Here is a 27,213-nt window from a genome sequence, read left to right as displayed (position 1 = left end):
ACACACACACACACACACACACGACTAGTCCCAATAAATACTCCTCTACCACAGCCAGCCTCCCCTGGCTCCCCTCCCCTGGATCCCCTCCAGCTTCCCTCATTACCCATTTAAGCTTAATTAGGAATCAAAGGGGTCAGTGCATTAGCTATGGCCTCATCATGAACACTCCCACCTACATGTGCTTGTCAATTGGAGTTTGGTATGTTGTAAAATGTGTTATGCATGAATGCATGTGTTGTTCTAACCTGCCTGGAGAATGCAGAGAGATTCAGGTCACACTGGATGGAACTGGAGCTACACTACAACATGGGTCAGTGCTATCTTAACAGGTAACACTGGAGCATTTGGAGTTGAGGGTGTGGCTGTTGTGACAAGTGGTTGATGACAGGGTCAAAGGATAACCTAAGTGCTAGAGGGTGAAGGGATTGAGCCCTGCCTATGATACATCTATGGGGAAAGATTGATCAAATAGTCACTGGCAACTAGTGCCATGTCAAGCGTGTGAGTGAGTGGGTTGGTGTGCGTGACTCACAGCGTACGCCGTAGATCATGAGCGGGTCCAGCTGCTTCTTGCCGTGCTTGCCCTGTCCTGACAGGTTGGACATTGCCTGCACTTCGCGGTGGAAAAGGTAGTCCAGCAATGTCAGTGCCATCTTCTCCGCTGTGCGGCAGTTGGTGCTGAGGTGGAGCATGTCGCCCGGCAACACTGGGCAACGCACACGCATCTCTGCATTGTTCTCGTCGCCAAGCCACGTACCTGCTGGGTAGTCGTCTATAAAGAGAGGTGAAAGGGGGAGTTAAGTGGGTGGGTGGGTGCAGTGACAAAAGGTATAACCCCAAAAACTACTAGGTATAACCCACAAAACTACTCGGTATTACCCACAAAACTATATAAAACAAAAGTATGTGGACAGCCCTTCAAATTAGTTCATCAAATGTCTGCCCTGTTAGAGCTGCCCCAGTCAACTATAAGTGCTGTTATTTTGAAGTGGAATTTTCTAGGAGCAACAACATCTCAGCCGCAAAGTGTTAGGCCACACAAGCTCCCAGAACGGGAACACCAAGTGCTGAAGTGCGCTTCACCATTACATTACATTTACATTTAAGTCATTTAGCAGACGCTCTTATCCAGAGCGACTTACAAATTGGTGCGTTCACCTTATGACATCCAGTGGACCATTTTGCAGTCCAACAGATGAATCTGGGTTTGGCGGATGCCAGGAGAACGCCACCTGCCCCAATGCATAGTGCCAACTGTAAAGTTTGGTGGAGGAGGAATAATGGTCTGGGACCGTTTTACGCTAAAACACACTGACATTCTAGACAATTTTGTGCTTCCAACTTTGTGGCAACAGTTTGGGGAAGGCCCTTCCCTGTTTCACGAAGCCAGGTCCATACACATATGGTTTGTTGAGATCGGTGTGGAAGAACTGGACTGGCCTGCACAGAGCCCTGACCTTAACCTCATCGAACCGCTTTGGGATGAATTGGAACGCCGACTGCAAGCCAAGCCTATTCGCCCAACATCAGTGCCCGACCTCACTAATGCTCGTGGCTGAATGGAAGCAAGTCCCTGCAGAAATGTTCCAACATCTAGTGGAAAGCCTTCTCAGAAGAGTGGAGGCTGTTATAGCAGCAAAGGGGGGACCAACTCCAGATTAATGTCCATGATTTTGGAATGAGATGTTGGACGAGCAGGTGTCCACATAACAGCAAACCTGTTGCTCTGCCTTCTCAACAATACTATCAAAAAGGCAGGTCCTAGTTTTGTCGCACCTGGACTAATGTTCAGTCCTATGGTCAGGTGCCACAAAGAGAGATTACAATTGGCTCAAAACAGGGCAGCACAGCTGGCCCTTAGAATGTACACGGAGAGCTAATATTAATAATATGGATGTAAATCTCTCATGGCTCAAAGTGGAGGAGAGATAGACTTCATCACTACTTGTTTTTGTAAGAAGTGTTGACAAGCTGAATGTACCGAGCTGTCTGTTTAAGCTACTAGTACACAGCTCGGACACGCACGAATGCCCCACAAGACATGCCACCAAAGATCTCTTCACTACCGAAATCAAGACGCACAGTACTACATAGAGACATGACCACATGGAACTCTATTCCTCATCAGGTAACTGATGCAAGCAGTACAAAGACACCTTATGGAACAGCAAGGACTGTGAAGAGACACAGGCACACACTTACACATGATAAGACACGCACTCTACACACACATTCATTTTTTATATACACGTGGTAGTAGAGTAGTGGACTGAGGGAACACAATGTGTTGTGGAAAATGTTATGCAATATTTTAAATTGTATATAAATGCCTTAATGTTGCAGGACCACAGGAAGAGTAGCTGCCGTCAAGGACTTGGCAGCAGCTAATGGGGATCCTTAATAAATAAAAATAAAAGACATACTTTTGGTCACATAGTGTATTTGTAGGTCGGTGTCTATAAGACATATTTGTGTGAAGCAGCAATAGCTCTAACACCTTTTCATGGGTGAAGGTTTTTGAGCTTAATGTTTATATGTATAGACACATTAACACACATGCACATAAGCAAACACACACAGAGAGCAAAAATACTTCACAGGAAGGCCTACACCATGCTTTCTTTCGCTTTACATACCAATTGTATTATTACACAATCCTGTGTGATCGATATGATCCTTTCTCTGTATGAATGTATTTTGTGGCAGCCTACAGATAGATACATGGAGGTATAAATTAAGTGTAAATTGACATCAATAATGTACATGTAACCACCCCTAACAAAAATATGACAAAGCAAATACATACTTGGTAAAAAAACGTAAATATATATTTTAAAAAATACATTTAAAATAAGCCTAGACCTTCACTACTTCACTATCTATGCTACTGCTGATACCACAGCACAGCCTTGTGGAGACCATCAGGAGTACATCAACACACAGCTCTAGAGGTTATTATACATTTTCTAACAATAGGAATCTCCCTGGGGAATTACAGAGTTCAACAAGGAACAACACACTTCCTATGGGATAGCTAGACCTATCTAAAGGTACAAATCTACACAGAGTGTAAAAAAAAAAACATTATGCTCTTTCCATGACATAGACCGACCAGGCGAACGCCATGATCCCTTGTTGATGTCGTCTATTAAATCCACTTCAAAAATCAGTGTAGATGAAGGAGAGGAGACAGGTTAAAGAAGGATTTTGAGACAATTGAGACATGGATTGTATAGGTGTGCCATTCAGAGGGTGAATGGGCAAGACCAGATTTAAGAACCTTTGAACAGGGTATAGTAGTAGGTGCCAGGCACACGGTTTGTGTCAAGAACTGCTACACTGCTAGGTTTTTTACACTTAATAGTTTCCCGTGTGTATCAAGAATGGTCCACACCTATTTACGGCGAGGTGCTGGCTAGCGGAGTGGAACACTTAAAAAAATAAAGCAGAGACGCACACTCTAGGAGCTCAGATGCAAAAATATTTATGTCCAACGTTTCGACAGAGAAGCTGTCTTCATCAGGGTATCAAGAATGGTCCACCACCCAAAGGACATCCTGTCAACTTGACACAACTGTTGAGGCATTGGAGTCAACATGGGCCAACAAACCTGTGGAATGCTATTGACACCTTGTAGAGTGCCATGCCCCGATGAATTGAGGATTTTATAAAGGATAAATGGGGGGTGGAACTCAATATTAGAAAGGTGTTCTTAATGTTTTGTACCTCTCAGTGTATATACACACTACTGTTCAAATGTTTGGAGTCACTTAGAAATGTCCTTGTTTTCCATGAAAACATACATGAAATGAGATGCAAAATGAATAGGAAATATTCAAGACGTTGACATAAATAATTATTTTTAATTGAAATAATAATAATGATCCTTCAAACTTTTCTTTCATCAAAGAATCCCATTTGTAGCAATTATAGCCTTGCAGACCTTTGGCATTCTAGTTGTCAATTTGTTGAGGTAATCTGAAGAGATTTCACCCCATGCTTCCTGAAGCACTACCCACTTGTTGGATTGGCTTTATAGGCACTTCTTACATACCATATGATCCAGCTGCTCCCACAACAGCGTAATAGGGTTGAAATCCGGTAACTGTGCTGGCCACTCCATTAGAGAGAATAGCAGCTGACTGCTTCTTCCCTAAATAGTTATTGCATAGTTTGGAGCTGTGCTTTTGGTCATTGTCCTGTTGTAGGAGGAAATTGGCTGCAATTAAGCCCCGTCCACAGGGTATGGCATGGCATTGCAAAATGGAGTGATATCCTTCCTTTTTCAAGATCCCTTTTACCCTGTACAAATCTCCCACTTTACCAGCACCAAAGCATCCCCAGACCATCACATTGCCTCCACCATGCTTGACAGATGGCGTCAAGCACTTCTCCAGCATCTTTTCATTTTTTTCTATGTCTCACGAATGTTCTTCTTTGTGATCCGAACACCTCAAACTTAGATTTCTCGGTCCGTAACACTTTTTTCCAATCTTCCCCTGTCCAGCATCTGTGTTCGTTTGCCCATCTTAATATTATATTTTTATTGGCCAGTCTGAGATATGGCTTTTTCTTTGCAACTCTGCCTAGAAGGCCAGCATCCCAGAGTCACCTCTTCACTGTTGACGTTGAGACTGGTGTTTGGCGGATACTATTTAATGGAGCTGAAGTTAAGGACTTCTGAGGTGTCGTTTCTCAAACTAGACACTCTAATTTACTTGTCCTCTTGCTCAGTTGTGCACCGGGACCTCCCAGTCCTCTTTCTATTCTGTTAGAGCCAGTTTGCACTGTTCTGTGAAGGGAGTAGTACAGTGTTGTACGAGATCTTCAGTTTCTTGGTAATTTCTCGCATGGAATAGACTTCATTTCACAGAACAAGAATAGACTGACGAGTTTCAAAAGAAAGCCTTTGTTTCTGGACATTTTGAGACAGTAATCGAACCCACAAATGCAGATGCCCCAGATACTCAACTAGTCTAAAGAAGGCCCGTTTTATTGCTTCTTTAAATAAATCAGCACGACTGTTTTCAGCTGTGCTAACATCATTTCAAAAGGGTTTTCTAATGATCAATTAGCCTTTTCAAATTATAAACTTGGTTTGCTAACACAATGTGCCATTGGAACAGTGATGGTTGCTGATAATGGGCCTCTGTACGCCTACGTAGATATTCCATTTTAAAAAATCAGCCATTTCCAGCTACAATAGTCATTTACAACATTAACCATGTCTACACTGTATTTCCGATCAATTTGATGGGCAAAAAAAATTGCTTCTCTTTCAAAAACAAGGACATTTTTAAGTGACCCCAAGCTTTTGAGAGGTGTGGAGAATTTGTTCTTAACTGACTTGCCTAGTCAAATAAAAATAAATGAATAAAAAAGTGGAAGGATCTCACACACACGCACACCCTTTGAAAACCACATGGTGCCCTCCAGCTAACACCGACAAAGACACGTCGCCATGGAAACTTGCAGCTGCAAATAAATGAATATGTATGCATGGAACGTCTTTGAAGCTAACCAAGGACCTTCCAGAAACCACTCAAAACAGCCCAAACAACAAAAACAACAGCATGAGCTGCAGAGTGAGAGACTTTGCTCAATCAGAAAAACATTTCCTCTCCTCAGGCGTGTCAGTGACCACTGGGAAAGCCGCTGACTCGACAGAGTGAGACCATCCTAGGAGACTTAAAAACAGTCTGTGTGAGACACTAGCTACAACAGATGTCTACGCTGGTAATGATACAGACTGAAACGTAAACACAGCACCATTATACACGAACACAGGTGGTAGTATTTGGGTGTTAAGAAGTGCCAGGCAACATATCACATCCACAAATCAAATTCCAGCTGCATTTGAGTTCAAATGTGTTGATGTAACTGTCTAACTAAGAAGACTTCAGCCCGATTCACAAAATGGTGACAGGGATGAATAGATCAAGAGGCTTTTTCTTTACAATGCACACTTCAAACCATGTTTGGGACATCTGTGTGTGTGTGTGTGTGTGTATCTGTGGTTTCTGAGTTTCTCTGTGTGTGCATGTTTATGGTTTTCTGTGAAGGTTTGTATATGTGCATGCATGTATCATGTGTGCACGCTCCGACAGGGTCGTACCCTCTGAGTTGAGGGTGATGAGGGTGACATTCTGGGTGCTCTGGGAGTTGTTGGCCTGGCCACTGTTGGACACCGAGTCGCTGGCCTCTGAACCGCTTTCCTGTTCCTCCTGGCTGTCCTCCGGCGCCGGCACCTTCACCAGGAACGTGTTCTGCCTCCGCCCGCCCACTGTGCTGATGGAACAAGCACAGAGGCTTAGTTAGAGCGAGGTATCAACACAGGGACCCATGGGCCAAGCCAAACTGCATTCCACCGTGTTCTGTTTGAGTCACTAAACTCTGCAGGTTTCATAGGACCACCGTGTTACGACGGTTCTGTGTCGATCAGACTTTAGATCACAGTTTCATGCACAACAGTATTTGTTCTATATGCGATTCTAAAAAAAACAGATGTCACTCACTTGCTAAGGAGGTTCTCCAGTGAATCTGCCCCTCGAGTTACTGACTCCTCCTGACCCTTTGGTCGGTCTTGGCTCACTATGACATTGGTCTGCGGAACAACACTGCAGGGGCAGACGGGGAATTTTTCTGTGTCAAATACCTCAACAGGCTCCAGTGTCAAATTGTGTTCATGGGAAAAGGTGCTTTCTAATTAAGCACTCACTTGTAAGGGAATTAGTACTCCCTCACCCCTCAAAGTACAAGTCAACAAGTGTCAACATCCTCCAGTGTATCACCCTTTGTCTCCAAGTCCTCATCTCACCCTGACCAGTCCCCGAATTATATCCCACCATGATCCCCAGTCCTAACCAGGCTGTATTCATTAGGCACCAGAAGAAAACAGACAGAGAGAAAATACTACCGGAACATAAGAAATAAGAAACTCTCATTTTTGTTTGTCGTGCCAAAATGGCCTGCTATGTTATACCCTAATGAATATGGACCCGGGGCCAAACTTCAACTCACCAGCGCACTTTGTTCCAGGTCTGGGTGGCACCTAGTGCCACCATAGGGACCTGGATGGGTGCCTGGCTCTTGTTGACCACGGCATCCAGCTTCTTCTCCAGGGTCCGGCACGTCACCTCTACCAGCTGCAACTTGGCCTCCATGTTGTCCAGACGCTGGCAGATCGTTTGACTGATGGAGTACAACAAGGTCTGGAGAGCAGAAGAGGTAAAGAGTGAGAGTAAGTTGATTGTGTGTGTGTGTGTGTGTGTGTGTGTGTGTGTGTGTGTGTGTGTGTGTGTGTGTGTGTGTGTGTGTGTGTGTGTGTGTGTGTGTGTGTGTGTGTGTGTGTGTGTGTGTGTGTGTGTGTGTGTGTGTGTGTGTGTGTGTGTGTGTGTGTGTGTGTGTGTGTGTGTGTGTGTGTGTGTGTGTGTGTAAATGCATGTTACACATTGGTGTGGTGGATGAAGTAAGTTCCCTTCTTTACAATGAGCTTAGAGACTAAGCACTACAGTAGACCTATTCTTACCTACTTCGGTTTTTGTTCTTCTTCTATAGTATTATAACGGTCCGCAAACAAAAGTTAAAGCTGCATGCCACCACCTACTGTACAATCTATTATACTTGGTGATATAAAAGGGAAAATGGAAAAAAATAATAAGAATAACCCAACCAACTATTAACCGTCATTAAAAAACACTTTAAAACCATCTAACCCTACCCCAGGCCGACATCCTGGGAGGACAGAACACTACCATTCAACACCCCCTGTAACGCATCCGCAGTACAATATTGTAATCCTAAATACTTCTCTGCAGCTGGCATCACAACGAAGGTGACAAATATAACCACGGTTATGTGAAATGTATGGATCACTCCAATATATTGGTATCACTCCGCAGCGGAGGGATACATCTGAGGTGAGGCTTTACAGATTTACTCCAGTGTACACCTGTGTCACAGCTGGGGTCCGCCCCTATATATAGACCCAATGGCTGCAACTCACATTCTCTACATAATTTGAGGCGCCTCTAGCACCGTAGAGGATTGGAGTGATCCATATAGCTCACATAACCGTGGTTACATAGGGAACATTGGTTATGTTTAACTATATTGGATCACTCCAATATTTTGGTATGCCCGTACCAGATTTAGTCAGTGCTAGACGGACCTGGCCAGCCAGCAGCGAAGTCCTAGCGCGGGACCGAGACGCAGGGGCCATCAATGTGGAAGGGGGTTCCCGGCACCATCCCCGGAAGGGGAGGCGACACCCAGGACTGCTGACCCAACTGCAGAGGGAGGTGCCACATTTACCCGATAGTACCTAGCAAAGGTGCAAGAGGCAGCCCCAGTTGGCCACAGCACATACAGTGCCTTGCGAAAGTATTCAGCCCCCTTGAACTTTGCGACCTTTTCCCACATTTCAGGCTTCAAACATAGAGATATAAAACTGTTTTTTTTTGTGAAGAATCAACAACAAGTGGGACACAATCATGAAGCGGAACGACATTTATTGGATATTTCAAACTTTTTTAACAAATCAAAAACTGAAAAATTGGGCGTGCAAAATTTTTCAGCCCCCTTAAGTTAATACTTTGTGGCGCCACCTTTTGCTGCGATTACAGCTGTAAGTCGCTTGGGGTATGTCTCTATCAGTTTTGCACATCGAGAGACTGAAACAACGCCCTGAGGAACTGCATGGTCACCCGCAGCTGGCGGTGACGGTGGAGCTTTGGGTGCAGCCGGTGGGAGTTGAACCACTATTGAAGAGGCCGGAGATGGAGCAGGCCCAGGGGAATCAGCAATGAGGCCGCCGTCAGCAAGCCCAACAGGCGATGGCAGGTCAGGGTGGATACCACCCGCCCCTGCCGAAAGTGGTCGAAACAAGATAAGATTGCCTGAACCCTTCTGGTGGGCAGGCGTGCTCTCATGAGGACTGAGTCCAGTTCCATGTCAAAGGCTGCCACCTTTTCTACCCAATTTTATGGTATCCAATTGGTAGTTACAGTCTTGTCTCATCGCTGCAACTCCTGTATGGACTTGGGAGAGGCGAAGGTCGAGAGCCGTGCGTCCTCCGAAACACAACCCAGCCAAGCCACACTGCTTCTTGACACAATGCCCGCTTAAACCGGAAGCCAGCCAAAATGTGTCAGGAAACACTGTGCACCTGGCAACCGTGTCAGCGTGCATTTTGCCCGGCCCGCCACAGGAGTCACTAGAGCGCGATGGGACAAGAACATCCCTGCCAGCCAAACCCAATCCTAACCCGGACAACGCTGGGCCAATTTTGCACTGCCCCATGGGTCTCCCGGACACGGCCGGCTGCAACAGAGCCTGGACTCGAACCAGGATCTCTAGTGGTACAGCTAGCACTGCGATGCAGTGCCTTAGACCACTGCGCCACTCAGGAGGCAGACGATTCTTGTCATTTATAGTAATACCCAGCCCACCGATGTAGGTCAGGAGCATGTCTCAGTCTGACAGGACCTGGGTCGGGACACAAACCAGCCAATCAAATCAAATGTATTTATATAGCCCTTCGTACATCAGCTGATATATATATGCCATTTAGCAGACGCTTTTATCCAAAGCGACTTACAGTCATGTGTGCATACATTCTACGTATGGGTGATACCGGGAATTGAACCCACTACCCTGGCGTTACAAGCGATATCTCAAAGTGCTGTACAGAAACCCAGCCTAAAACCCCAAACAGCAAGCAATGCAGGTGTAGAAGCACGGTGGCTAGGAAAAACTCCCTAGAAAGGCCAAAACCTAGGAAGAAACCTAGAGAGGAACCAGGCTATGTGGGGTGGCCAGTCCTCTTCTGGCTGTGCCGGGTAGAGATTATAACAGAACATGGCCAAGATGTTCAAATGTTCATAAATGACCAGCATGGCCCAATAATAATAAGGCAGAACAGTTGAAACTGGAGTAGCAGCACGGCCAGGTGGACTGGGGACAATCATCCAGGTAATTGAGGATCAACAATCCTCTGGACGTGAAAGGTGCCAGGAACAGCGTCCATGCACTTTGTTAAAGTGCAGGGTGCCAAGGAGAGGCCGAAGGGAAGAACCATGAATTCGTAAGCCGTCCCTTCGAAAGTGAATCTGAGGTACTGCCAATGAGCTGGGTGAACAGGAACCTTGAGGTACATTTACATAACATTTAAGTCATTTAGCAGACGCTCTTATCCAGAGCGACTTACAAATTGGTGCATTCACCTTATGACATCCAGTGGAACAGTCACTTTACAATAGTGCATCTAAATCTTAAAGGGGGGGGGGGGTGAGAGGGATTACTTATCCTATCCTAGGTACGCATCCCTCAGGTAAAGCATCACAAACCACTGGTCCCTGGACACGGCCTGCAACACGCGACTGGGGACAGCATGTAGAACCTCAGTACCTTCAAGTACCCATTGAGGTTGCTGAGGTCCAGAATCAGTTATCAACCCCTGGGGTAATGGGGAGAGTGGCTCTGGAGATCAGCTGGCAGACGCCAGATTGGGCCAGCCAGAGATGGCGCCGGGAAGTAACCACCTGTGCCATGGCCAGTGCCAACTCTGGAGCAGGGAAACCAGGCGAGACACCTCAAATCAAATCAAATGTATTTATATAGCCCTTCGTACATCAGCTGATATCTCAAAGTGCTGTACAGAAACCCAGCCTAAAACCCCAAACAGCAAGCAATGCAGGTGTAGAAGCATGGTGGCTAGGAAACACTCCCTAGAAAGGCCAAAACCTAGGTAGAAACCTAGAGATAACAGATTATAACAGAACATGGCCAAGATGTTCAAATGTTCATAAATGACCAGCATGGTCGAATAATAATAAGGCAGAACAGTTGAAACTGGAGCAGCAGCACGGCCAGGTGGACTGGGGACAGCAAGAAGTCATTATGTCAGAGTCCTGGGACATGGTGCTAGGGCTCAGGTCCTCCGAGAGAGAAAGAGAGAAAGAGAGAATTAGAGAACGCACACTTAGATTCACACAGGACACCGAATAGGACAGGAGAAGTATTCCAGAAATAACAAACTGACCCTAGCCCCCCGACACATAAACTACTGCAGCATAAATACTGGAGGCTGAGACACCTCCATTGCTTCCCGGAGGAACTCCCCGCAACCAGGGCAACAGTCTGCAGGTAGGCCTGCAGCAGCATGGCCATGTTGGTAAGTCAGCCAAGAGAGCAGAGGGACCCATGTGGATTTCAAGTCCGCATCAAAGACTCTGGGGGGGTCCTGGCTTCAGTTGCGGGTTCCACACTATAATCTCCCAGTCCGGGAGGACCATGTGAGCTATCATGGCATCCATGGTCGGGTACTCCCGGAGGCCGAGTGACTCGTAACATAACTCCATGGTCCAGTCTTTGCTGTGAGTCAGAAGAGCCCTCTGGCAGAGGCCCAGTTCTCCTGCAAAGCCTCGCAGAACTCAGCAGAGATGGGGACAGATGGAGAGTCATCTCTGTCCACCAGTTTGATATCCAGTGCAGTGGCTACCGGAGTGAGTAGGCTCCTCATAGCCTCTCGAGCCGCTGGGGGCGATGAAGCCCCACTGCCGGCTTCTGATTGCCTGTCAGCCTGGTAGCCCCGCTCACGGTGGTGAACAGTGCCAGCATCGTCCCCCAGGAACAGCCTATCACTGGTCAACAGGGAACAGCTGTCATCGCCATCGAAGCTATCAACCTCCTGATGCAGGGCATGCGCCCTACATTTAAGGTGGTCCCAGAGGTCCGACTCCTGCCCCCATCCAGGACTGGCAGCAGATGGGCAATGCCTGCGGTGGCTCCAGCTATGCTTCCTAGGAGGGATACTGGGCCCAGGAGAGGGACTAACAGCTCGCTGGTACACTACTCTCCGAGGGAGGGAGCTCGTCCCCGGAGCTCGTCCCCAGCCTGAGCCCGAGCCTGGCAGACCCACTTGTGCATGGATTTGATTTATTTGTTTTTTGTTTGTGTTTTACACCAACTGCAATATTACCTAGCTGGTTTTAATATGCAAACGGTAAAAACAGCATCATATGATGGAGTAACTCCATTAAGGAACTCCAAAGTTAGTCTCAACGTAGTGGAAAGCCCACCGCAATACTCTTACACTCTGCAGGGGAAAGAACAAGACAAAAAGCCCACGGGGTAATTAGCAGAAAACCTGCACCTATGGCATCGGGAGCAGCATGTTAAAGCAATTTACAACACACACATAGAACAAGCCCGTGGGCAAGTTGTGTAAGGTGAATTACAGTTTGTGGCAGCAAGAGCCACCATACTAATGGATGCCCATGGAGTCGTAGTGTAACGCTAGCGAAACACAATCCCGACAAACCACGGGCGGAAGATACAGATCAAACGTGTGCAGCGAGTGGAGCACTCAAGAGGAGGTGCTAGGCATGTGGCCAGCTTCTCCAGGCTGCATACAGCCAGTGAGTATAATTCACTTACCAGTGACTTACCAAGCAAACTTCAGAAATGTTTTACCTCAAACCATACGGACGTCCGCTGAGAAAATAAAGAGAATGTGTGTCGCGGCCATGGGGTCGATATGTAGGGGCGGACCCTAGCTGTGACACAGGTGTACACGGGAGTAAATCTGTAAATCCTCACCTCGGATGTATCCCTCTGCCATGTTTTCTTTTTCTTTTTTTCTCCGTATATGGCAAATCTCATGGGCGTCCATGGTGGGTGTTACTTGACCAGCACCCAGACAGTAGGCACCCCCCCATAGATGCCTTTCAGAACCCATTTTAAAACCCCACCTGTTTTGTACTGATTGTCAGTGGCTCATTTTTTGTTCCATTTTTCTGTTGATCAGTGTTTTGTGGAGTTCTTGCTTGGGAACATAACACTACATCAATGCAATTTGATTTATTTTCATAGGACAAACAAACTGACATGCTCACATGACTGACTCAGCTTAAAACTGCATATCATATCCAATATACCCCCAAGTAGTCCACAAGTAACCTACCTTTAGAGATGCATCCTGGGTGCTGTTGTCCACCCTTGGCCTTTTCCTGTCAGGCTTGTCATCAGAATCTTCATGATTGGCCAACACATCTAACACATCACACACAATCATTCAAAAAAGATGCACTGTTGCTGCTGGTATGTAGCTCTTTCGAAGTGGTTTATCCAAATGTACCCTAGCAGCGCACACGCCCCACCCGCCTAAGGATTTGTCTTTTTGAACAACCCATTTCCTGTGTTTGAGGGGTGCAAAAATCCACCTGTCACTTTCATCTCACTGGATTGATTGCTTTCATTTTGAAAGCAACTACCGAAAATGAACACGGATTATTGTGAAATTATCTTTGATCTCGCAAACAATGTAAAGTATGTTTAGATAGATTTTGATGTTTAATCCGAGTGTATCCTGCTACTGACACATTTGTTTAATTATGCAAGAAAATGTGACAACAGTAACTAATGAGGCAGACTAGACAGAGCAGGTAAGGCAGATAAGGGTGGAACAGAGCAAGTGTTGCAGCCCTATGTTAAATCATATATGCAAAAACACCTGGGGCCTCGTTTATAAACATTGTGCAAACGCAAAATATTCCCCAAAACATTCATGCGCCAGTTCACGCATTAAATTGGCTGTATAAAAACTGAACTTGATGAGAGAATGTACTTATCCTCCCCCCACCTTTAGACCATGCGTACGCACAGTTTCTAGTGGTAGCCTTGTGCAAATGGGGACTATATATTGACATATTCGTAATAAAAAAAACAGGTAGCTCAATATAATAAGATGATTTGCTGTTAGTGAGAAGAGCAAAAGTAGACGTATTTTATCTTTGCATTCTAAAATAATTACACATCTATTTTCAATTATTTATTTCATTTCTATGATCATTGCAGAATAAATTCCTCACCTTTTCTGACTGTGATGGTTTCATACTCACAAAATAGCTTATAGGCCTACAACAAGTTTGTATAGGCTGCCATTCTATACAATCCGATCCGAAGCACAGTTTAACGGTTGAACAGACTGTTCACCTTTTCTATTGACGTTTGTAGGCTACGTCTGAAAACTGTAAAGTCAAATTTATCGAGTAGCCATAATACATACAGTACCAGTCCAGGGTTTTTCTTAAATGTGTACTATTTTCTACATTGTAGAATAATAGTGAATACATCACAACTATTAAATAACACATATAGAATCAAGTAACCAAAAAAGTGTTAAGCAAGTCAAAATAGATTTGAGATTCATAAAAGTAGCCATCCTTTGCCTTGATGAAACCTTTGCGCACTCTTGGCCTTCTCTCAAACAGCTTCATGACGTAGTCCCTTGGAATGTGTTTCAATTAACAGGTGTGCCTTCTTAAAAGTATATTTGTGGAATTCCTTTCCTTCTTAATCCATTTGAGACAATCAGTTGTGTTGTGACAAGGTAGGGGTGGTATACAGAAGATAGCCCTATTTGGTGAAAGAACAAGTCCATATTATGGCAAAAACAGTTCAAATAAGCAAAGAGGAATGACTGTCCATCATTACTTTAAGACATGAAGGTCAGTCAATGCGGAAAATCTCAAAAACCATCAAGCGCTATGATGAAACTGGCTCTCATGAGAACCGCCACAGGAAAGGAAGACCCAGAGTTACCTCTGCTGCAGAGGATAAATTCATTAGAGTTAACTGCACCTCAGATTGCAGCCCAAATAATTACTTCAGAGTTCAAGTACAGACACATCTCAACATCAACTATTCAGATACCACTGTGTGAATCAGGCCTTCATGGTCAAATTGCTGCATAGAAACCACTACTAAAGGACACCAAAAAGAAGAAAACACTTGCTTGAGCCTCGAGCAATGAACATTAGTCCGGTGGAAATCTGTCCTTTGGTCTGATGAGGCCAAATTTGAGATTTTTGGTACCAACTGCCGTGTCTTTGTGAGATGCAGAGTAGGTGAACAAATTATCTCTGCATGTGTGGTTCTCACCGTGAAGCATGGAGGAGGTGGTGTGATGGTGCTTTGCTGGTGACACCATCAGTGATTTATTTTGAATTCAAGGTACGCATCATCAGGATGGCTACCACAGCATTCTGCAGCGATCTGCCATCCCATCTGGTTTGACTATAATTTGTTTTCAATAGGACAATGACCCAACACACCTCCAGGCTGTGTAAGGGCTATTTGAGCAAGAAGGAGAGTGATAGAATTCTGCATTAGATGACCTGGCCTCCACAATCACCTGACCTCAACCCAATTGAGATGGTTTGGACCGCAGAATGAAGAAAAAGCAGCCAACAAGTGCTCAGCATATGTGCGAACTCCTTTGGGAGTGTTGGGAAAGCATTCCAGGTGAAGCTGGTTGAAAGAATACCGAGAGTGTGCAAAACTGTCATCAAGGTAAAGGGTGGCTACTTTGACAAATATAAATTATTAAGACTTTTTTGGTTACTTCATGATTCTATGTGTTATTTCATAGTTTTGATGTCTTCACTATTATTCTACAATGTAAAAATAAAGAAAAACTCTTCATGAGTAAGTGTGTCCAAACTTTTGACTGGTACTGTATATCATAACCATTCTACCTTTTCTGGCCATGAGTTTATATTCCCAAAATAGCCATACAACAAATGACCATGTGCATCTCTCATTTCATTGGGCCTATTAGATTATTATAATTTCACGTTGTTGCTCTATGCATCCGAAAGGAAGCACGGTTTATAACATACAGTAGAATTTAACAGGTGAATAGACAGTTGATCTTTTGCGTTGAAGTTTATAGGCTACCACTGTAAATAGGCCTACTGTTGTTTTCATTTGTTTCAGAGTAGTCAATGTTTCAGAAATCGCAGGCAGTGCAGCATATTTAGGTTCAGGAGAAAGTAAATGCAAAACATTATTGAATTCAAACAATCTGTTTTCAGGTCCACAACCATTTGAAACAGATCAGATACAGCAAATGTCACTGCAAAAAAACAATATTTGGCCAACACCACCAGAGACATTTGATCAAGTTCGCCATTGATATTTCCTTTAGATATACTGTCTTGGCCTAATTCCAATCTTCCAAAGTATACAGCAAAAAAACAGCATAATTGTCACCATAAAAGGTAAATGATGGGCACTATTCAGGAAGAGTTATAATGCGTGTTTATGCGTTCACAGTTTTTCATTCAGGTCTGATTTATAACAGGAAACATGTGTATGTATGGCATGTGCCAGTTTATAAATCTCAATAGCGCAGTCTTTTCAGAATTAGTGCAACCAGATATTTTGTGTAACATTTCTGTTTTTTTATGCAAATATCTTTTACTTTAACAAAACTATTTTTTTTAAATAGCTGATACATTAACAAATTGTGTGTATATATATATATATATATATATATATATATACACACACACACACACACACACACACACACACACACACACACACACACACACACACACACACACACACACACACACACACACACACACACACACACACACACACACATACACACACACACATACACACATACATACATACATACATACATACATACATACATACATACATACATACATACATACATACATACATACATAGATACATACTTCAAAAGTGAAATTTTACAAATTTAACACCCAAATTCCAGCCATCTGGTTTGACCTTCGTGAGACTATCATTTGTTTTCAACAGGACAATGACCCAACACACCTCCCTGAACCCCATCATTTGTCCATGCCAGTAAAAAAGATTATGTGCTATTATTCTGTCGATATATGATCGATTGAAAAAATTCCTTTTCAATTTATTAGAATTGTTTTTAAAACCTTTTAACAATTTCGATGACCGTTGCTAATGTACCCACATGGGTAGTAGATACCATTAAAATAACACATCTAAAGCCAGAAGTGAAGCGTCACCATTAGCCAATGGATAGTTAGTCAGTGGTGACCCTTCCTTTTCAATACAGAAAAATGGATGTATAGAGACATTTTTGATGTCCCCCTTGTGGTTTTCCTTGTCAGGTCACATGGCCCTAGTTATGGTGATTGGACAGAACTTTGTAATATAGATCTTACCAGTCTGGTCGCCCTGGCCCAAGTCCTCCACTGCTATCTGCACTATCTCCGCCAAATCTTGTTCCGACATTATTCAGACCTGTATAGCCAGAGAGGACCACAAAACAACATCATTATTGCAAATAAAAAGAGCCTTGACATTCTCTGGCTCTTCAATCCCAATGTCAGGGAATGTATGACAATCAGCAATAAGCAAATAAAACAGTTTGACAAAGGGGGTTGTTCTAAAAAAAGAAACCCTGATGTCTATGCTACATGTTTCAAGCAGACCACGATAGTCCTTGTGCCCAAGAACACCAAAGTAACCTGTCAAAATTACTTCCGTCCCATAGCACTCACATCTGTAGCCATGAAAAGCTTTGAAAGGCTGGTTATGGCTCATATCATCCATGACTGTGTGGCAGCACACAACTCCAACACCATCATCAAGTTCGCCGATGACATAAAGGTGGTGGGCCTGATCATTAACGATTATGAGACAGCCTACAGGGAGGTCAAAGACCTCTCCCTCAATGTGGGCAAGACAAAGGAGCTTATCGTGGACTACAGGAAACAGAGGGCCGAACTGGTTGAGTGGGTTGAGAGCTTCAAGTTCCTCAGTGTCCACATCGCTAAGGATCTATTATGGTCCAAACACACCAACACAGTCATGAAGAGGGCACTGCGGCCTCTCGGGTGGCGCAGTGGTCTAAGGCACTGCATCGCAGTGCTAGCTGTGTCACCAAAGACTCTGGGTTTGAGCCCAGGCTCTGTCGTGGCCGGGAGGTCCAGGGGGCGACGCACAATTGGCCCAGCGTTTGGGTGGCAGAGATATCCTTGTCTCATTGCGCACCAGCGACTCCTGTGGCGGGCCAGGCGCAGTGTACGCTGACCAGGTAACCAGGTGTAGGGTGTTTCCTCCGACACATTGGTGCGGCTGGCTTCCGGGTTGGATGTGCGTTGTGTCAAGAAGCAGTGCGGCTAGGTCGGGTTGTGTTTCGGAGGACGCATGGCTCTCGACCTTCGCCTCTCCCGAGTCAGTACGGGAGTTGCAGCGATGAGACAAGACTGTAACAACTACCAATTGGATACCACGAAATTGGGGAGAAAAAGGGAAATAAATCAATTAAAACATTTTTTTAAAGAGGACATGGCAACAACTCTTCCCCTTCAGGAGGCTAAAAAGATTTGGCGTGTGCCCTCAGATCCTCAAAAAGTTATACACCTACACCATTGAGAGCATCTTGTGTATGTGCATAGTCAACTCTTTTTGACTATGCACACACACACTGGAATCACACACTTACACTCACACTCCACTTACACAGGCACATATTCACCGCACACACATTTACACACTCATCACATACACTGCTGCTACTGTCTATTATTTATCCTGTTGCCTAGTCACTTTACCCCTACCTATCTGTACATATCTACCTCAATAGCCCAATTCCTTGTACCCCTGCACATCGACTCAGCTTGGCTATATACATCGGGTACCAGTACTATCATTGCTCATTGTGTATTTATTCCTTGTGTTAATAAAAATCATATAAAAAATATGATTATTTATTTATTGTACTGCATTGTTGGGAAGGGCCCGTAAGAAAGCATTTCACTGTTAGTCTACACCTTGTTTACAAAGCATGTGACAATTCAAATGTGATTTGTTCTCTGCCTTTTGCTTAACTGGACCTCATAATTCAAGGATGAGTCACTTAACTAGTTTGGCACATATCACCACTCTACACCACTGGGATACATTTGTTTCAATATTGGTTGAGTCATCTGAATTTACTAGGCTTGATTAGAGGGCCACAAATCCTGACATGGCATAGAATATGCATAACTCATCATTTCAATATTCTAACCTGCAAATAACAGGCAAATTACCTCAAGGTTGATGTAAGATGACTGAAGAACAGACTACTTGAACTATGTTCTGCAAATGAGAAATGAATGAGCTCTTAGCCTTGTAGCTAGTAAAAGTATAAATGTTATTGTTAATATTATTAAATATCTATAAACTCAGTTAATCAAATGTAGATAATAGTATTAAGTGGTTACTGTCTGGTTCCATTTGTCAAAATACCAGACTTCCACCAGAGGGCACTCAACCCTAACCCTGTTTGAAATTCAGGTTGAATTCAAAATGTTATTGATTGTCCTTGATTTTTTTCCTCTTGGGTTCTGGACAGGGCCCCTCAATGAGAAAACAACTGAGAAAGAGTCTGATTTATTTCCTGCTCTATTCCCTGTGTGAAGTTTTACCTGAGTGTGTCTGGGTTATAGAGCTAATAATAACAGGTAGAGTATTGACTTCTTGTTGAGCAAGCTTCCTAATGTGGGTATCTTAAGGGCAGTGGTGGAAAAAGTACCCAATTGTCATACTTGAGTAAAAGTAAAGATAAGTTAATAGAAAATGACTCAAGTAAAAGTGAAAGTCACCCAGTAAAATACTACTTGTGCAAAAGTCCAAAAGTATTTAGTTTTTAATATACTTAAGTATCAAAAGTACATGTAATTGATCAAATCTACCTAAGTGTCAAAATAATTTCAAATTCCTTCTATTAAACAAACCACAAAGCACCATACGTTTTTTTGCCCCACTGTATATATACATATATATACACTGTATACTATTCTACTGTATCTTAGTCTATGCCGCACTGATATTGCTCATCCATATATTTATATATTCTTAATTACATTCCTTTACTTAGATTTGTGTGTATAGGTTGCGAAATTGTTAGATAATACTTGTTAGATATTACTGCACTGTCGGAGCTAGAAACACAAGCATTTCGCTACACCCGCTATAACATCTGCTAAACACATGTATGTGAACAATAACATTATATGTCCATGAATGTTTCATACGTGTTTCAACCTGTCCCCAAATTTATAAACAGTAGTTGGTTCAGATTTTGTTTTGATATTTCAACCTACGTGTCCTGATCATGTCTGGTGGGGATAGACAAACTCAACATGCGCACGATGGAGCACACACACACTGAGCCAGTTTGATTATGATGTTAGTCTATTAGAGCTTTGCACACCTAGATTGTACAATATTTGCAAAAGCTCTGTCAAGTTGTTGATCATTGCTAAACAGCCAAGAAAGCAGAATGAACCAGCTTTTCCTCTAGGATTTTGCCAATGACAAGCATACCCATTACATGATGCACCCACCACCTTGCATGAAAATATGAAGAGTGGTACTTAGTAATGTGTTGGAATTGCCACAAACATAACGTGCTGTATTCAGGACATAAGAGTTCATTTCTTTGCCACATTTTCTGTAGTTTTACTTTAGTACCTTATTGCAATAAAGGTACAGGTGGACCGTTTGCGCCACTGTAGGCTGCTACACAATATCCCATGATTAGTAGGCAAAGTTGGACACATGACACATAAGCTATGTTCGAATGCCCATACTAACATACTGTATATCAAATCAAATTCAAATGTATTTATATAGCCCTTCTTATATCAGCTGATATCTCAAAGTGTTGTACAGAAAAGCAGCCTAAAACCCCAAACAGCAAGTAATGCAGGTGTAGAAGCACGGTGGCTAGGAAAAACTCCCTAGAAAAGGCCAAAACCTAGGAAGAAACCAGGCTATGAGGGGTGGCCAGTCCTCTTCTGGCTGTGCCGGGTGGAGATTATAACAGAACATGGCCAAGATGTTCAAATGTTCATAAATGACCAGCATGGTCAAATAATAATAATAATAATCACTACATACTTCATAACTATATGCTATTAGTTCATTTTAGTATACTGTAAACCATGGGTGGGCAACTCCAGTCCTCGAGGGCCTGATTGGTATCACTTTTTCTTCATCCCTAGCAAACACAGCTGATTAATCAAATTGCATTCTAAACTAAAGATCATGATTAGGTGATTATTGGAGTCAGGTGTGTTAGCTGGGGCAAACTGTGACACCAGTCAGGCCCTCGAGGACTGGAATTGCCCATCCCGCTGTAAACGGTATCCTTTCAGTTGAGAGTACTAACGCCATTATCAAAGTCATTACTTTATTACATTGCTCTACATTTTCCTAACATTTGCCATAATTAGTTAAAGCAATGAATTTGTATACACTCTCATTGGACTTCGGCTGCATTTTTTCTTCAAAAGTGAAAACGACGTGAAGCGACACCCATTTACTGAAGAATTCCATTATGGGGCCTAAAAGTATACAAACAGTGTCAACTGTATACTTTATATTTTGGCGAATGTAGTACGACATCCAGAAACTTTTGCCATACTAACTATATCCGTACTATGACCAATAAGCATACTATATACTCAATTTACGTCATAAATAGTACGGTTAGAATGAGTATTTGAAGCTATACACTATATATACACAACAGTATGTGGACACCCTTCAAATTAGTGGGTTTAGCTATTTCAGCCACACTTGTGGCTGACAAGTCTATAGAATCGAGCACATGGCCTTGCAATCTCCATAGACAAACATTGGCAGTAGAGTGGCTTTACTGAAGAGCTCAGTGACTTTAAGCGTGGCACCATCATAGGAAGACACCTTTTCCAACAGGTCAGTTCGTCAAATGTCTGCCCTGCTAGAGCTGCCCCGGTCAACTGTAAGTGCTGTTATTGTGAAGTGGAAACTTGCAGGAGCAACAACAGCTAAGGCCACACAAGCCCACAGAATGGGACCGCCGAGTGCTGAAGCGCATAGGGCATAAAAATAGTCTGTCCTTGGTTGCAACATTCACTAACGAGTTCCAAACTGACTCTGGAAGCAACGTCAGCACAAGAACTATTCGTCTGGAGCTTCATGAAATTAGTTCTTATGGCTGAGGAGCTGCACTCAAGCCTAAGATCAACATGCGCAAGGACAAGTGTCAGTTGGAGTGGTGTAAAGCTCGACGCCATTGGACTCTGAAACAGTGGAAACGCATTCTCTGGAGTGATGAATCACACTTCACCATCTGGCAGTCAGACTAATCTGAGTTTGGCGGATGCCAGGAGAATGCTACCTGCCCCAATACATAGTGCCAACTGTAAACTTTGGTGGAGGAGGAATAATGGTCTGGGGCTGTATTTAAAAATAAAAAATAAAAATTGTATCTAGCCCCTTTTTCTCACCAGTTTCATCACCAATTACGATCTTGTCTCATCGCTGCAACTCTCCAACGTGCTCGGGAGAGGCGAAGGTTGAGTCATGCATCCTCCAAAACATGACGCGCCAAACTGTGCTCCTTAATTAACACCTGCCTGCTTAACCAGGAAGCCAGCTGCACCAGTAGTGTAGGAGGAAACACTGTTCAACTGATGACCGAAGTCAGCCTGCAGGCGCCCTGCCCAACACAAGGAGTCGTTAGAGTGAAATGAGCCAGGTAAAGCCCCCACGGCCATACCCTTCCCTAACTTGAACGATGCTGGCCAATTGTGCGCCGCACTAGAAGACTCCCGGTCACAGCCGGTTGTAACACAGCCTGGGATCGTACCCGGGTCTGTAGTGACGCTTCAAGCTGCGCCACTTGGGAAGCCTTTTGGCTAGGCCCCTTAGTTCCAGTGAAGGGAAAGCTTAACACTACAGCATACAATGACATTCTGTGCAAACAATTCTGTGCTTCCAACTTTGTGGCAACAGTTTGGGGAAGGCCCTTTGCTGTTTCAGCATGACAATGCCCTCATGCACAAAGTGAGGTGCATAAAGAAATTGTCGAGATTGGTGTGGAAGAACTTGACTGGACTGCACAGAGCCCTGACCCCATCGAACACCTTTGGGTTGAATTGGAATGCCGACTGCAAGCCAGGCCTAATCACCCAACATCTGTGCCCGACCTCTAATGCTTGTGGCTGAATGGAAGCAAGTGTGTTACTGGCCCACAATACCCCATAAAGTGAAATTATGTTTTTAGAAATGTTTACAAATTAAATTAAAAGCTTAAGTGTCATGAGTCAGTACGTATTCAACCCCTTTGTTATGGCAGTCTAAATTATATCAGGAGTAAAATGTGTCAAATCTGCTTGACAAGTTGCACTCTGTGCAACATTGGGGAGGACGTGCTTGTGGTAATGGCTGGAGGGAAATCAGTGGAATTATATTAAATACATCAAACGCATGGTTTCCGTTTGTTTGATACTATTCCATTTGTTCTGTTCCAGCCTCCACTGGTGTGCAATAATAGTCAGTTAATATTTTTTTCTTTTTTTTCTCATCTCTGTACCTCACACATGTAAAGGTCCCTCAGCCGAGGAGTGGATTTCAAACACCGATTCAACCACAAAGACCAGTGAGGTTTCCAATTCCTCACAAGGAAGGGCACCAATTGGTAGATTGGTAAAAAGAAAGAAAGCAGACATTGAAAATCCCTTTGACCATTGTGAAATTAATTACACTTTGGATGGTGTATCAATACACCCAGTCAGTACAAAGATACAGGCGTCCTTCTCCAACTCTGTTGCCGGAGAGGAAAGAAACCATTCGGGGATTTCACCATGAGGCCAATGGTAACGTTAAAACAGTTAAGAGTTTAATGGCTGTGATAGGATTAAACTGGGGATGGATCAACAACATCGTAGTTACTCCACAACACTAACCTAAATGACAGAGTGAAATTAAGGTATCCTGTACAGAATAAAAATATTCCAAAACATACACCCTGTTTGCAAATATCTGGATTTTGTTTTGAATGCCACTGTGTGGAGGGGTGTGAAAATACATTTATTTATCAACAATTTACACTTAATTATGGTCATTATCTTGTTGGCAATAGTAAATAGAGGTATGGCACTAGAATTCAAGCTAGATGTCTGTACTTGAACGAACAGGCGACTGTGCACAAATGATACAGCATGTCTTCATTCGCTGACAATATGTTTACAACCTAACTTTAAACAATAACGTTGCAGATATTCTAGGTCTTGATATTGACTTTAAACTAGCTAGAAACCTATGGTGTAATCACTAGTCCAAACGGTTCAGTTTTGCAACGAATTCGAGTTTCTGTTGGACAAATTTAGGTAGGTCCCGGAGGGTTTGCTTCCGTTTAAGGTTTTGCTACAGAATCGACGTAACGTTACTGAATAAGTCCCCGAACCTAAATCATGACTGTACACCATTGCATGTAGCTAGCTAGTTATATCTAGGCCAGCGTTTCCCAAACTCGCTCCTCGAAACCTCACAAAGCCGATTCAAATTATCAAACTTTGATTGTTTGGATAAGCCGTGTACTGCTAGGGTTAAACAACAAACGTACAGCCTTTGGGGTCCCCCAGTAAGTTTGGGAAACGTTGATATAGGCCAATTCAAGGGAGTTGTAAAGAAGCTCGCTAGTTAGCCCGTCTAATTTACATTCTAGATAAGCCTAGATTCATCCATGTATATGTGTATTCTTAACAGTAGAAATTCTGAAAGATAAGCTATTACATGACAAACCATGATTACAGTAGTAAACTAGCTAACATGTCAGACATTACCCGGCAGGTGGGCTACTTAGCTAGCTGGGCTAACTTGCATGGTAAATAAGGAATAACATTTCTAAATGCTGCCATATCTTACAAAACGTCAACAAAAAGGAGGCTACAAATTGAGTCACAGTTGTGTATTTAGATGTAATATATCAAGGCAAAAACAATTGCCATTGCAGAAGGTACACTAAACTAGCTAACTAACGTTAACCATTTATAATTCGCATTTGCGGTAGCTAGCGTGCTAACCACAAGTACAACAAGCACGCAATACAATGGTACACTAGGCCTCAATGCCCATATCCGTGGCCGCGTTGTAAATTTATGATGTGGTTTATTTTATATTAATAATCCTCAAAATTAAATGTTGAATGCAGGTTCAAAGCATACAGTATCTCCACTTCTGGCTCACCGGGTATGTACGGTGTTAGATTGGGTTATATTACCGTGTGAATGATGAATTCTCGTGTTGTTTGTAGGGATTTCGATAACGGCGTCCTTCCTCGCGAGAGAAAAAGTCTGAACTTCGCCTCAGTTTCTTCTCTGACCACCCGCTGCGATGGCAGGGTTGCCAGGTACTAGAAAAATAAGTCTAACCAGTGAGCTCTGAAAACCCGCTCACAAGTGCTAAACACAAGCCGATTTTTTTTTTGCAGGGAGACGAGTTGCCACATTTGTCCATCAAACCTTTTTTCCATAACGTTATCGAGCTAAATATCGACGTCATTTTAACGACATAGGCTAAGAAGCTAAATTTAGTTTAACATCAAAATAATTAAGAGTTTAAGAATTTCGCAAGAGAAAAGATAAGATACATTATTAAAAACTCTCCAGATCATTTTCCATCAATGGATGTCGATTTAACTTGTTTTGACTGTTATTATTAGGCAGTAAGGCCGAGCAGGTGTGCTATTTGGATGTTCTTAAGACATACCCTTTAGCCGTGGTATATTGGCCATATACCACAAACCCCTTAGGTGCATTATTGCTATTATAAACTGTTTACCAACGTAATTAGAATAGTAAAATGTTTTTTTTTCTTCTCCTTCCTGTGGTACACAAGTCTGATATACTACGGCTTTCAACCAATCAGCATTCAGGACTCAAACCACACAGTTTATAATTGTAGATAAATCCGGTTTGTGAATGTGCATAACTATAGATACATCTGACAGGTGAGTTTGAGTGATAAGTTGGACAGAGGATCTCAAAATCTCTGTGCAAGAAACACTGGGATGAACTAAAAAATGTTCGGCAATTCTCTGGCAGTTGTGCCGTTATTATGTGCCATTTAACACCATAGTACCCTCCAAACTCGTCATCAAGCTCCAGACCCTGGGTCTCGACCCCGAACTGTGCAACTGGGTGCTGGACTTCCTGACGGGCCGCCCCCAGGTGGTGAGGGTAGGTAACAACATCTCCACCCCGGCTGATCCTCAACACTGGGGCCCCACAAGGGTGCGTTCTGAGCCCTCTCCTGTACTCCCTGTTCATCCACGACTGCGTGGCCATGCATGCCTCCAACTCAATCATCAAGTTTGCGGACAACACAACAGTGGTTACCAACAACGACGAGGCGGCCTACAGGGAGGAGGTGAGGGCCCTCGGAGTGTGGTGTCAGGAAAATAACCTCAAATTCAACATCAACAAAACAAAGGAGATGATTGTGGACTTCAGGAAACAGTAGAGGGAGCACCCCCCTATCCACATCGACGGGACAGTAGTGGAGAGAGTAGTAAGTTAAGTTCCTCGGCGTACACATCACGGACAAACTGAATTGGTTCACCCACACAGACAGCATGGTGAAGAAGGCGCAGCAGCGCCTCTTCAACCTCAGGAGGCTGAAGAAATTTGGCTTGTCACCAAAAGCACTCACAAACTTCTACAGATGCACAATCGAGAGCATTTTGTCGGGCTGTATCACCGCCTGGTACGGCATTTGCTCCGCCCACAACCGTAAGGCTCTCCAGAGGGTAGTAAGGTCTGCACAACGCATCACCGGGGGCAAACTACCTGCCCTCCAGGACACCTACACCACTCAATGTCACAGGAAGGACATAAAGATCATCAAGGACAACAACCACCCGAGCCACTGCCTGTTCACTCCGCTATCATCCAGAAGGCGAGGTCGGTACAGGTGCATCCAAAGCTGGGACCGAGAGACTAAAAAACAGCTTCTATCTCAAGTCCATCAGACTGTTAAACAGCCACCACTAACATTGAGTGGCTGCTGCCAACATACTGACTCAACTCTAGCCACTAATGATGGAAATTGATGTAAAAAAAATGTATCACTAGCCACTTTAAACTATGCCACTTTATGTTTACATACCCTACATTACTCAACTCATTTGTATATACTGTACTCAATACCATCTACTGCATCTTGCCTATGCCGTTCTGTACCATCACTCATTCATATATCGTTATGTACATATATCCTTTTATACTTGTGTGTATAAGCTAGTAGTTGTGGAATTGTTAGGTTAGATTACTCGTTGGTTATTACTGCATTGTCGGAACTAGAAGCACAAGCATTTCGCTACACTCGCATTAACATCCGCTAACCATGTGTATGTGACTTTTAGATTATTTGTCTTCAAAGTAATGACTCAGGACGTCGGGTTTGATATGAAAGCTTCTTTTAGTAATAATACTTGTTCACGTTACATTTAAACAACTTTAGATTCTACAGAGCAATGCAGGTAAGATGCTAGTGGAAAGTCAGCTGAATCACTTTTCACCTGCA

At 43.5% G+C, this 27,213-nt stretch overlaps 1 protein-coding gene across 2 annotated transcripts in view; it reads right to left on the bottom strand.

The window, feature by feature from the left end:
• Positions 1–25,046, bottom strand: part of LOC124002475 (protein BANP-like) — a 63,301-nt gene extending 38,255 nt beyond the window's left edge. For both annotated transcript variants that reach the window (XM_046309897.1, XM_046309904.1), the window contains exons 1-7: positions 24,911–25,046; positions 17,031–17,109; positions 12,968–13,056; positions 7,024–7,214; positions 6,519–6,620; positions 6,119–6,291; positions 536–775 (exon numbers count right to left, since the gene is read on the bottom strand). In XM_046309897.1, the coding sequence (XP_046165853.1) occupies positions 536–775; positions 6,119–6,291; positions 6,519–6,620; positions 7,024–7,214; positions 12,968–13,056; positions 17,031–17,100 (865 nt within the window). In that variant the 5' untranslated portion in view covers positions 17,101–17,109; positions 24,911–25,046. The remainder of the gene's footprint in view (positions 1–535; positions 776–6,118; positions 6,292–6,518; positions 6,621–7,023; positions 7,215–12,967; positions 13,057–17,030; positions 17,110–24,910) is intronic.
• Positions 25,047–27,213: the final 2,167 nt, after the last annotated feature.

This window comes from Oncorhynchus gorbuscha, linkage group LG02 (assembly GCF_021184085.1).
Source record: "Oncorhynchus gorbuscha isolate QuinsamMale2020 ecotype Even-year linkage group LG02, OgorEven_v1.0, whole genome shotgun sequence".
Classification (NCBI taxonomy): Eukaryota; Metazoa; Chordata; class Actinopteri; order Salmoniformes; family Salmonidae; genus Oncorhynchus; species Oncorhynchus gorbuscha.
The sequence above is the reverse complement of the archived record's forward strand: the minus strand, read 5'-3'. Positions and strand labels throughout refer to the sequence as shown.